General features: G+C 43.7%; 1 protein-coding gene across 2 annotated transcripts; it reads right to left on the bottom strand.

Moving 5' to 3' along the window:
• Positions 1 to 661: 661 nt before the first annotated feature.
• On the bottom strand, positions 662 to 5,257 carry LOC140186636 (uncharacterized). 2 transcript variants are annotated; one of them, XM_072241022.1, is made up of 2 exons: positions 5,135 to 5,257; positions 662 to 3,522 (listed from the first exon to the last, which is right to left on the bottom strand). In XM_072241022.1, the coding sequence occupies exons 1-2, from the start codon at positions 5,216 to 5,218 to the stop codon at positions 2,296 to 2,298; spliced, it is 1,311 nt and encodes a 436-aa protein (XP_072097123.1). In that variant the 5' UTR covers positions 5,219 to 5,257; the 3' UTR covers positions 662 to 2,295. The 2 variants fall into 2 exon arrangements, with proteins under 2 accessions (XP_072097123.1, XP_072097124.1); XM_072241023.1 differs by lacking the exon at positions 5,135 to 5,257 and adding an exon at positions 4,976 to 5,126.
• Between the last annotated feature and the right edge of the window lie 6,946 nt (positions 5,258 to 12,203).

The raw sequence follows: 12,203 nt of genomic DNA on the forward strand, positions 1-12,203 counted from the left end.
GAGGAATTCTGCAGATGCCAGAAATTCAAGCAACACACATCAAGGTTGCTGGTGAACGCAGCAGGCCAGGCAGCATCTCTAGGAAGAGGTACAGTCGACGTTTCGGGCCGAGACCCTTCGTCAGACTGCCTGGCCTGCTGCGTTCACCAGCAACTTTGATGTGTGTTGCCTCACATAGAAGGACTATCTGGGGCCCTGAAAGGGAGGAGGTAAATGGTCAGGTGTAGCACTTAGGCCACTTGCAGGGATAAGTGCCGGGTGAGGTATCCATAGAAAAGGAAGCCACAGAGGGAACGATCCCTGTGGACAGTGGAAAGAGGAGGGTAGGTAAAGGAACTAAATGGGTTTCTTTCACTCCTCTTCCCTGACTCCTTGATCCTTACTCAAAATAAAACAATAAGTGATGATTATGCAGGCCCAAATTAAGCAAAGAATATAAATACACAATATTATTTCTCCAGGTATACTATCTGAAGTTTATACATAAAATTAACGAAGTTAAAAGTTAAAGGCATCTAATTTCTTCTACCAAAGCCCCTCCATTTCCTCAAAAGGTTCTTCACAAAATTTTATATATAAGTTAGGTTTAAAAGACAAAATTACTGGTTGAAATTTCTGAATCTATAAATTAAATGACAAATTATGATGCGTTAACCTTTGAGAAATACAATTTATTTTACAGTCATATTTAGATTGGCAGTCGCTATGGACACTGAGCATTTAATTTCAATTATAATACATTTCTACCACATAATAAACTTCAAACTGAAATACATTTCCACTTACAGATAAAACGCTAATTTTATACAATTTTATACAGAGAGGCGAATCATCATGAATAATGTTATACATATATATAGAGCTAGGGTGCCTAAGACTTTAGCACAGTACCGTACAGGTAGTAATTTTATGACTACCGCAAAAAAAAACTTCATGATATAGGTGAGTGATGATAAACCTGATTCTGATATGGGTCTCTATTGTGGACTGAGAGTGGGAAGGGGGCAGGGAGAGGGGAAATCAAGGTTGGGAAAAGGGGCAAGGGAGAGGGGAGGGAGTGGGAAGTATGAGAGGAACATTCTGTAATGATCAATACGCCAACTGTTTGGAATCAATGACCTTGCCCTGGGTCTCAGGATTGGATGTGTCTACACTCTCACCACACCCCAATTCTGGCACTCTTTCTCTGGTACCTGTCCCATGGCACTCCACCCTCACTAGATTTACAAAACTGTTCTCCACTACACATTGACAAATACAGTACTGTGCAAAAGTCTTAGGCACCCTAACTATGTATATCTAACTAAGACTTTTACACAGTACTGTAGAGAGCACTTTTCATACAGATGATATATTGCAAAATGCTTTACAATGGGATAATAGCACAAATATAAAAATAAGCATGAAAATAAAAGACAAAGAGATGTTAGTTAAAAGCAAGGTTAAATAAATAGGTTTTGAGCTGGTGTTTAAGAGTATAAACTGAGTGTGCATCCCTTATAGTTTTAGGTATTGAATTCCACAGTTTAGGAGCTTCGTTCAAAAAAGCTGATCTGCCAATTATTTTTTGACAGAGATGGTTTAAATTTAGAGACTGATAGAAGACCTGAGAGCTCTGGCAGGATTATAAGACAAAAAAACAATTTTGTGTTGTAGCAGACAGCATTTGAGATCAGGATTGGACCTGGATCACTGAAGCTGACAGTAATTGGCATGAACTAGTATGACAATTTGCTGCTTTATAGAGCACGGTACAGTAGTGGTTAGCACAATGCTTTACAATGCTGGCAACCCACGTTCAATTACCACTGCCTACAAGGAGACTGAACGCTCTCCCTGTGACTTCACGGGTTTCCTCCAACAGTCCAAAGATGTACCATCTGGTAGGTTAATTGGTCATTGTAAATTGTCCTGTGATTAGGCTAGGGTTAATTCAGGGGATTGCTGGGGGTCGTGGCTTGAAGGGCCGCACTATCTCAATAAAAGATAATAAAAAGTTTGGAACAAAGCACAAATCAGATTGCCTTTTCTCAAAGTTCATTCAGTCTAATGGGAGTTCTTTCTTAACAATTCGTGGAAAGCTATTTTACAAAACTTTTTGAAAAATAGTTTATTGAAAAGGAAACAAGGAATGGACTCTTTAAGATAGAACCATAATCAAATGTTCTCAGTGGTAGCTAAAGTGAAACAAATTGAGAATAATAAATTTTCAGTTCAGGCAACAAATGACATCTTAATTATTTGTCATAACACATACTGTTGATGAAAATATTATCTGACTAAATAGAACACTATTTAGTCTTTGGGTCTGTTCCTTCTGTTGTGAGGAAATCCATGTTTCTTGACTTCTGGGATTTGCTCTTCAATAGTAACCCACTGACCCTGTTCATTTTTGATGAGGACTCCTAAGCAGCGAATCCCATCTCCCTTCTTACGTTTTGGAATTGGTTGGCCCATAATACATTCTAGCATCTTGTTATTTGACAGGCTCATACAGTATAGTTGAAAGTCATTTATCACATCATCTGTATAGTATTTTAAGATTTCCTCCCTTGGATACACAGGAATACATTCTTCCTTGTGACCATGCTTCCAGTGGTATTTCTGGCAGGCTTTACTACAGTAATATGTAAGGCGACAGGAGTCACAAGTACGGAAGTGACACTGGTTATTTTCCAGTTCGTTACAGAGTGGCGAAGAACATATGATGGGGAAGGTTTCAGGTGGCTTGGTTTCTGTGTCAGTAATTGTAGATATATACCTTGCTTTACGGTTATAATGCACATAAGGGTTTTTCTTGTATTCCTCAGGATCAGTGATAGCCTGAATGGCCTTTCTAGCAACATGTACCCCTGGCATCTCATATTCATCTTCCATTGACAAATAATGGATTATTTGGGGGAAAGAGGATCGATCCCAGGTTTGCTTACAAATTGGAATGTGATAATGCTCAGCTAAAACCAACCATGCTTTCACAAGTAACCCAAGGTTCAACCGTTCATCGGATATTTTCCAAGCTACTTCCAAGCAGTTAAAGATTTGCAATTGGCAGATATATTTTATGTCATCTTCATTGCATAAGACTAGGCAATTGTAAAGGATTTTCAAGCACTCCTGCCAGATGAAGTGGCGTAGGTGAGTAATTTCACCGTCAAAGACGAGCATGATGCCAATATTTGTAACTATTCGGTATCTTTTATCCCACATCCGTTTAATGCAAGGCATATAACAAGATATTCGCCGTAAGAAACCCAGAGCCTGAAAAAAGGTCGAATGAGAGTGAATCAGCTTCATGCTTCCTTCTGCAAAGCATTCGTCCACAAGCTCAGACCACGCGATTTCAGCAAAACGCTGGAAAAAGACGTGAGCTTCTGGCCGACAATCCTCAGCTCCAGTGATACCAATCTTCTCAAACAGATCCAGCATGGTCGTATGTAGCTCCGACTGGGCCTCGAAGGTATCTTGTAGAATGAGTCGCATTATACGTTTAACCAAGTTGTCGATGGAGTCCCCCATCATCATCTGCAGGATATAACAAGTTATTCAAAACAGGAAAAAAAACACTAATGTGAGCCACACACATAAAAAATGCTGGTGAATGCAGGAGGCCAGGCAGCATCTACAGTCAATGTTTTGGTCCGAGACCCTTCATCAGGACCAACTGAAAGAAGAGATAGTAAGAGATTTGAAAGTTGGAGGGGGAGGGGGAGATCTGAAATGATAGGAGAAGACAGGAGGGGGAGGGATGGAGCCAAGAGCTGGACAGCTGATTGGCAAAGGGGATACGAGGCTGGAGAAGGGAGAGGATCATGGGACGGGAGGCCTGGGGAGAAAGAAAGGGGAAGGGGGGCCCAGAGGATGGGCAAGGAGTTATAGTGACAGGGACAGAGGGAGAAGAAATATATAATAATAAATAAATAAGGGATTGGGTACAAAGGGGAGGTGGGGCATTACTGGAAATTAGAGAAGTCAATGTTCATGCCATCAGGTTGGAGGCTACCCAGATGGAATATAAGGTGTTGTTCCTCCAACCTGAGTGTGGCTTCCTCTTGACAGTAGAGGAGGCCGTGGATAGACATATCAGAATGGGAATGGGACGTGGAATTTAAATGTGTGGCCACTGGGAGATCCTGCTTTCTCTGGTGGACAGAGCATAGGTGTTCAGCAAAACAGTCTCCCAGCTTGTGTCGGGTCTCGCCAATATACAGAAGGCCACATCGGGAGCACCAGACGCAGTATATCCTCCCAGCTGACTCACAGGTGAAGTGTCGCCTCACCTGGAAGGACTGTCTGGGGCCCTGAATGGTGGTGAGGGAGGAAGTGTAAGGGCATGTGTAGCACTTGTTCCGCTTACAAGAATAAATGTCAGGAGGAAGATCGGTGGGAAGGGATGGGGTGGGGGGAAATGACTGGACAAGGGAGTTGTGTAGGGAGCGATCCCTGCGGAAAGCAGAAGGGGGGGGGGGGAGGGAAAGATGTGCTTAGTGGTGGGATCCCGTTGGAGGTGGCAGAAGTTACAGAGAATTATATGTTGGACCCGGAGGCTGGAGGAGTAGTGGATGAGGACAAGGGAAACCCTATTCCTAGTGGGGTGGCAGGAGGATGGGGTGAGAGCAGATGTGCGTAAAATGGGGGAGGTGCGTTTGAGAGCAGAGTTGATGGTGGAGGAAAGGAAGCCCCTTTCTTTAAAAAAGAACACCTCCTTCGTCCTGGAATGAAAAGCCTCATCCTGAGAGCAGATGCAGCGGAGACGGAGGAATTGCTTGAAGGGGATGGCGTTTTAATAAAGGGGAGAGGGGAGTGAACGGAGAAGGGGGAGGGTGACGGGGAGGGTGACGGGGAGGGGGAACGGGGGGAGGGAACCGGGGGAGAGGGGAGTGAACAGAGGAGGGGGAGGGTGAACGGGGGGGGGAGGGGAGATGGGGGGATATGGGGGAGGGGTGAAGAGGAAGTCCGTCTTGGCCAGACCACCCACCTGAACCGGTTACTAGGCGCTGTGCCAGCCACCTGCCTCGCTTGTGGTTACTAACGCAATCGAAGTTCCGGGTGAAGAGAGCGGCCGTATCCCACTACCAGAAGGGGCCCATACCACCCCGTCCATCACACCGCCTCTATGTAACCCCTCAGCACCAACCTCCAGTCGTTGTTTGTAAGCGACTTCACCCTTTTCTTGTTTCGGCCGCGTACTCCGTCCGGCCTTCTCTGCAGCCGCCGCCATCGTTACTTCGAGCAGGAGCACTCTCCGGATCGTGCTGCCATCTACAGGCTGGGAAGAGCAGGTGCATCCGCCGGACCGTGCTGCCACCTGCAGGCTGGGAAGAGCAGGCGCACTGCAGTACAAGCCTGGCTCCGGTGCTGGCAGGGCAATCGGATCAAAGGTCACAATAAATTTATTATCAAAGTACGTATTTGTCACCATATACTATTTTGAATTTCATTTTCTTGCAGGCATTCACAGTAGAAAAGAGAAATACAATAAAATCAATGAAAAGCTACATACAAAGTTTGACTAACAATCAATGTGTGAAAGAAGAAAAATATGCAAATAATAAATAGACAATACTGAGAACCTGAGTTCTTGAACGTGGGTCTATAGGTTGTGGAATCCATTCAGAGTTGGGGTGAGTGAAGTTATCCACTCTGGTTCGGGAGCCTGAAGGTTGAGGGGTAATTACTGTTCCTGAACCCAGACATCCCACCTCTCCCAGAAGATCCGGGAGTCTCCCACATATAGATAGTGGCTCCCCGACTCCCGGAAATTATATACAATATCCCGGAAATAGAATTTTTTGAGAGGGAGATGGAGAGGGAGAGCAAGCATCCTGATTGGTCTCTCTTCGTGCTAAGAGTGGTCCTCAACCACCGGGCCGTGAGGAAACAATATGATTTGGCGATATGAAATGATATGAGTCATTTGCACCTTTCCTCATTCCCTGTCACGCACCGTTGAACTTGAACGCACGCGAGGTCATTACCCACGCGTCATCCATGTCAGCACGGGAAGGAGATCAACTCCTTGAGCTTGTAAATGACGACAGGCTGAAAAGTTTGTTTGACATAACATCTTTGCCGGCATTCTGGATCAAAGTCAAGGCCAAATATCCTGAGATAGCCACGAAAGCACTGAAAACGTTGCTTCCATTTCCAACATCATATCGCTGCGAAGCAGAGTTTTCTGCAATGAATGCAACAAAAACTAAATTGCGGAATAGACTGGACATAAAGAACCCCCTTCGAGTATCGCTGTCTCCTATCACCCCTCGATGGGACAGTCTTGTTGCAGGAAAACAAGCCCAGGTCTCCCACTGATTCAGCGATATTGGTGTGTTGCAATGATATGTTCATACGGGGAAAATATGCGCTGTGTGTTTAATATCCAAACGTTACTTAAAATGTTATGATGCTATTGACTTATCACCTATATTCCGTTGTGATTAACACCTCCCACCCCCCGGGTCGGCCAGTCCGCAAGAATATTGTCAATATTAACCCGATCTGCGGTGCAAAAAATGTTGGGGACCCCTGCTAGGTAGACCTATCAGTTTTCTCTGTGGGCGGGCTTTACAGTCGACCTCAAAAATAATGACAGTGTTGCTCACTGCACTGTTTGCAACAGTGACTTTTCTATTGCGCATGGTGGGTTAAAATGTAAAAGACATGTTGAGGTGAGTTTAACAGGTGTCATTACGTTAATTAAGCTAACGTTATTTAAACTAACTGGCTAGCTGCTAGGGAGCTACTCTATTGATGCCCTACGTGATGAGGCCAAACTCTCTGTAGACTTGCTTAAAGTTATAATAGAATAAACATAATAATATAAGTACAATGTCACATTTGCTGCATATACCCAACTTGGTTTACAGATTCGACAAAATCACTAAACAAAGTATTACATACACCCTTGGAGGTCGATGGGCGGGGGGTGGGGGTGTGGTATGGTGTTGCGGGAAGGGGGGGGCTACCTCCCTGAAATGGTGGTGATACCTCCCTGAAATGAGTTTTTGCAGGGTGCGATGTCTGTGAACTTAACTTGAGACTCCTGTCCCTCCTTCCTAGTAGCAGCAGTGAGAAGAGAGCATGGCATGGATGGTGGGTATTCTCGATGGTGGCAGCGCTCTCTGCTCTGCTCAATTCTGCTCAGTGGTGGGGACTGGGTTGTATCTACTACTTTCTGTTGGTTTTTCCATTCCAGGCCATGATGCAACCACTCTCTACGGAAATTTGTTGAAGTTTTAGATGGCAGGCCAAATCTGCGCAAACTTCTAAAACACCAGGACTGTTGTTGTGCCTCCTTTGTGACGGCAAATTCGTGCTGGTCCTGGGACTGGAACGTCGACTCAGACCATGAGAGGCCTGCGTGGGACATTTTCATGCCTTACAAGGCACAGATTGGAGGTCTGTGTGGGGCGCCACTCCTCGCACAGACTAGAGCAATGTGTGATTAAGTGCCTTGTTCAAGGACACAAACACACTGCCACTGGGACAGATCCTCTGATATCAGAATCAGATTTAATATCACTGGCATATGTCATGAAATATTGTTAACTTAATGGCAACAGTACAATGCAATACATGACAATATGGGAAATAAATAAATCAATCAATTACAGTCAGTGCATATATATATATATGTGTGTGTGTGTGTGTGTATTCAATAGTTAAACTAAAAATAGTGCAAAAACAGAAATAATAGAAGTGAGATAGTGTTCATGAGTTCAATGTTCATTTAGAAATTGTATGGCGGGGGGAAGAAGCTGTTCCTGAATCGTTGAGTGTGCGCCTTCAGGCTTCTGTGGTTTCTTCCTGATGGTAACAATGAGAAGAGGGCATGTCCTGGGTGATGGGGGTCATCAGTGATGGAGACCGCCTTTCTGAGACACCACTCCTTGAAGATATTTTGGATACTGTGGAGGCTAGTACCCATGATGGAGCTGACTAAGTTTACAGCTTTCTGTAGCTTATTTCGATCCTGTGCAGCAGCCCCCCACCCCTCTATACTGCACTGTGGTGCAGCCAGTCAGAATGCTCTCCATGGTACACCTGTAGAAATTTGCGAGTGTCCTCAAACTCCTAATGAAATATAGCTGCTCTTGCGCCTTCTTTGTAGCTGCATTGATATGCTGGGTCCAGGCACACGCAAGGCCTAGCCATTAGCAGAAGGCATGTTTGCCACTCTTTCAGAACACACTGCCAATATTTAGGTACAATTATTGACTAATCCTGGCTACTTGAACCTGTTATCTTCAATGGAGCAGAAAGGCTTGCCTCACTAAACCCAAAGTTAATGTAGGTACTTAACCCAAATCTGCTGGAATCACAAAATTTTCTTAAAATTTAATATAAAGTTTAATTGATTTTTATGATTATGTGAGAAATGGAATCCCATACATTTATTTTGCAATGGTAATATCTTATGTAATCCATTTTATATAAGTCACCAAAGTTATTTTTCCCCAGTGCATCACTTAAAGACTTTCTGTCTGCTGGAGTCAAAGAGGCTAATTACTTAAATGTTTTGTTGAAACTGACAACTTGTTTCTGTTTTAATATCCCTAAGGCCAGATAAGATTATGGAGTTCTGATGCCCCTGTGTCTTATCAGTATCAGCAGCCGACTACAAACAGCAGACAAAAGGGTGCAAGGGGCAGACAAGGTAATCACGCTTACTTTCCTGATTGTCTGTTCTGAAGTGAGTCTGAACAGACTGTAATGTTTTGGTGTTGAGAATTTTCTTTGGAGTCATTCCTATTTAACATGGTGCTGCTGGTGATGTGTGTCAGCTAGACTTTTATCTATCATTATTTTCTTCAGAATCAGAATCACTTTATTGCCAGTCTGTGAAACATACCAGCACTGATTTTGGTTCGGTGTCAATCTTAGAACACAGGACAATACCATAACAGACAACACTATAGCAAACAACAACTTACAAGACAATAGTTCGTTCAGGAATTAAAGTTTAATTTCATTAATTGTAACTGAAAAGCAGGAGCAAATTTTCACAGAGGCACCATGGAGTGCATTCTAACTGGCTGCATTACAGTCTAGTATGGAGGGGCTACTGCACAGGATCGAAATAAGCTGCAGAGCAGAGAGTTGTAAACTCAAACAACAGGAATTCTGCAGATGCTGGAAATTCAAGCAACACACATCAAAGTTGCTGGTGAATGCAGCAGGCCAAGCAGCATCTGTAGGAAGAGGTGCAGTCGACGTTTCAGGCCGAGACCCTTCGTCAGGACTCAGTCAGCTCCACCATGGGCACTAGCCTCTGTAGTGTTCAGGACATCTTCAAGGGACAACAACTCAAAAAGGCGGCATCCATCTATCATCACCCAGGACACACCTTGTTCTCATTGCTACCATCAGGGAGAAGGCACACAGTCAACAATTCAGGAACAACTTCTACCCCTCTGCCATCCGATTTCTGAACATTGAACCTATTGGACGCTACCTCACTACTATATACATATATAAATAATTAAATAAGTAGTGCAAACTTAGAAATTTTAAAAAACTAATTCAGTTTAATTGCAATTCAGTTTTTTTATTTTCTATTTTTATGTATTGCTTATGTTTTGCTCTATCGTACTGCTGCTGCAAAGACAACAAATTTCATAATATATTCCGGTGATATTAAACCTGGTGTTGATCCTGATTCATATGTTTTGATTGTTAAGTCCTATCTATTTTTTATACCTAACGGGACTACCATTAGCAATACATTGAAGTGGGACAAGCCCAGTAGAGATTGTTCTTTCCCCACCAGCTTAGGAAACTTAGTATCTCAGACTGTATCCTGATAAATTTTTACTCAGTCATCATTGAGAGCGTGGTGATCACCTCTATCCCTGTTTGGTTTCCTGCCACCTCCTCCCTCTCCAAATCCAGGTCCATTCAGTGGGGAAGATCATTGGCTGTCAGCTACTGACATTAGGAGAGACCTGTTCATCACCAGAGTGAAGAAAAGAGCTGAAAAATTTACTGCTAACTCCACACCCACCCCAGCAGTCACCTATTCACCACTTCAGGGAAGTGCTAAAAGCTCATCACCACCATGACTACCAGTCATCTCTGAAACTTCTTTCCTGCAGCTATCCAGCTTCTCAACAAAACTAACTCAGGTTTAATACCCTAACTGTCCCTGGACAACATCTGTTAAATGATCTTCCCTGCTCCTTTTGTCCTGTTGATAATTATTGAGTCTGTTCATATCTTCACATTTAGGTTTGATTATTGACATTTGCACGTGTGACCATTCTGCTAATTGTTGATGGCTCATGGCATGGTTTGTGCTATTGTCTTGTAAATTATTGGTTGCTATTGTGTTGTCTGTTATGGTATTGTCCTGTGTTTTATGCTTGGCACCGAACCACAATCAATTCTGGTATGTTGCATGCCAGAGGGTTCAGAGGAGGTTCATGGAAATGATCCTGGGATTGAAAAGCTTATCATATAAAGAATGTTTGATGGCCCTGGGCCCGTACTTACTGGAATTCAGAAGAAAGAGGGTGGACCTCACTGAAACCTATCAAATGGTGAAAGGCCTCAATAGAGTGGATGTGGAGAGGATGTTTCTTATGGTGGGGGGCAGTCTAAAACCAGAAGACACTGCCTCAGAATAAAGGGTCATTGATTTAGAACAGAGATGAGGAGGAATTTCTTTAGCCAGAGAGCGGTGAATCTGTGGAATTTGTTGCCACAGGCCGCTGTGGAGGCCAAGTCATTTCAGTACATTTAAGGCGGAGGTTGATAGATTCTTGACTGGTCAGTGCATGAAGGGTTACAGGGAGAAGGCAGCAGATTGGGACTGAGAGGGAAATGGATTAGCCATGATGAAATGGCGGAGCAGACTCGATGGGCCAAATGGCCTATATCCTATATTTTATGGTCTTATGATTTCACATACTGGCAATAAAGTGATTCTCATTCTGAAAAATCACTACCAGTTGAACAAGTGACTATCTTTTGAAAATATCCAAGTTTCATATTTATAATTAGATGACTACAATGGAAGAGTGCCAGACTGTGAGTCTGTATAGAGGCACCAGTCTGTGGGACTGATGTGGCATGCTTGATCCTAATGGTCGCAGAGGAGTCCTATCTACCTGACTGCAAACACGTATGAATGTAAAGTCACAAGTCTGGCATGGCATTAACGAACTACGGTCAAACACCTCCACTACATATGGAGTCATAGAGTCACAGAGCACCACAGCAGAAAAAAACAGGCCCTTCAGCCCTTCTAGTCTATGCCAAACTTTAATCTGCCTAGTCCCATCAACCAGCACGTGGTCCAAAACCCTCAACATCCCCCCCAAAAGTCCCATCCATACACTTAACCAAACTTCTCTTAAATTTTGCAGTCAAACCCATATTCACCACTTCCACTGGTAGCTTGTTCCACACTCTCACTACCCTCTGAGAGGAGAAGTTCCCCTAAAGTTCTTTTTAAATGATTCACCTTTCACACTTAACCTATAACCTCTAGTTCTAGTCTTACACAACTTCAGTGTGGAAAAAGCCTGCTTGCATTTACCCTGTCAATTCCCTTCTTAATTTTGTAAACCTCTGTCACATTTCATCTCATTCTCTTATGTCTGAGGGAATAAAGACCATAAGACATGGGAGCAGAATTAGGCCAGCTGGCTCATCGAGCCTGCTCCGCCATTCAGTCATGACTGATCATTTTTTTAAAATCTCCTCCTCAACCCCAGGTCCTGGCCTTCTCCCCGTAACCCTTGATGCCATGTCCAATCAAGAACCTATCAATCTCTGCCTTATATACACCCAACAACCTGGCCTCCACAGCTGCATGTCGCAACAAATTCCATAAATTCACCACCCTTTGGCTAAAGAAATTTCTCCGCACCTCTGTTTTGAAAGGGCACCCCCTAACCTGAGGCTGTGCCCTCTTGTCCTAGACTCTCCTACCATGGGAAACATCCTTTCCACATCCACTCTGTCTAGGCCTTTCGACATTTGAAAGGTTTCAATGAGATCCCCCCTCATCTTTCTGAATTCCAGCGAGTACAGACCCAGAGCCATCAAATGTTCCTCGTATGATAACCCTTTCATTCCTGGAATTATCCTTGTGAACTTCCCCTGGACCCTCTCCACTGCCAGCACATCTTTTCTAAGATGAGGGGCCCAAAATTGTTCACAATACTCAAGGTGAGGCCTCACCAGTGCCTTATAAAACCTCA

Source organism: Mobula birostris, chromosome 23, assembly GCF_030028105.1.
Source record: "Mobula birostris isolate sMobBir1 chromosome 23, sMobBir1.hap1, whole genome shotgun sequence".
In the NCBI taxonomy this organism is placed as follows: Eukaryota; Metazoa; Chordata; class Chondrichthyes; order Myliobatiformes; family Myliobatidae; genus Mobula; species Mobula birostris.

Excerpts from the sequence above, each read along its gene's own strand:
- LOC140186636 (XM_072241022.1), bottom strand. The coding sequence starts at position 5,218 with ATGGCGGCGGCTGCAGAGAAGGCCGGACGGAGTACGCGGCCGAAACAA. Across the intron at positions 3,523-5,134 it reads CTTACAAACAACGACTGGAG|ATGATGATGGGGGACTCCAT; the intron begins GTTGGTGCTGAG and ends TATATCCTGCAG.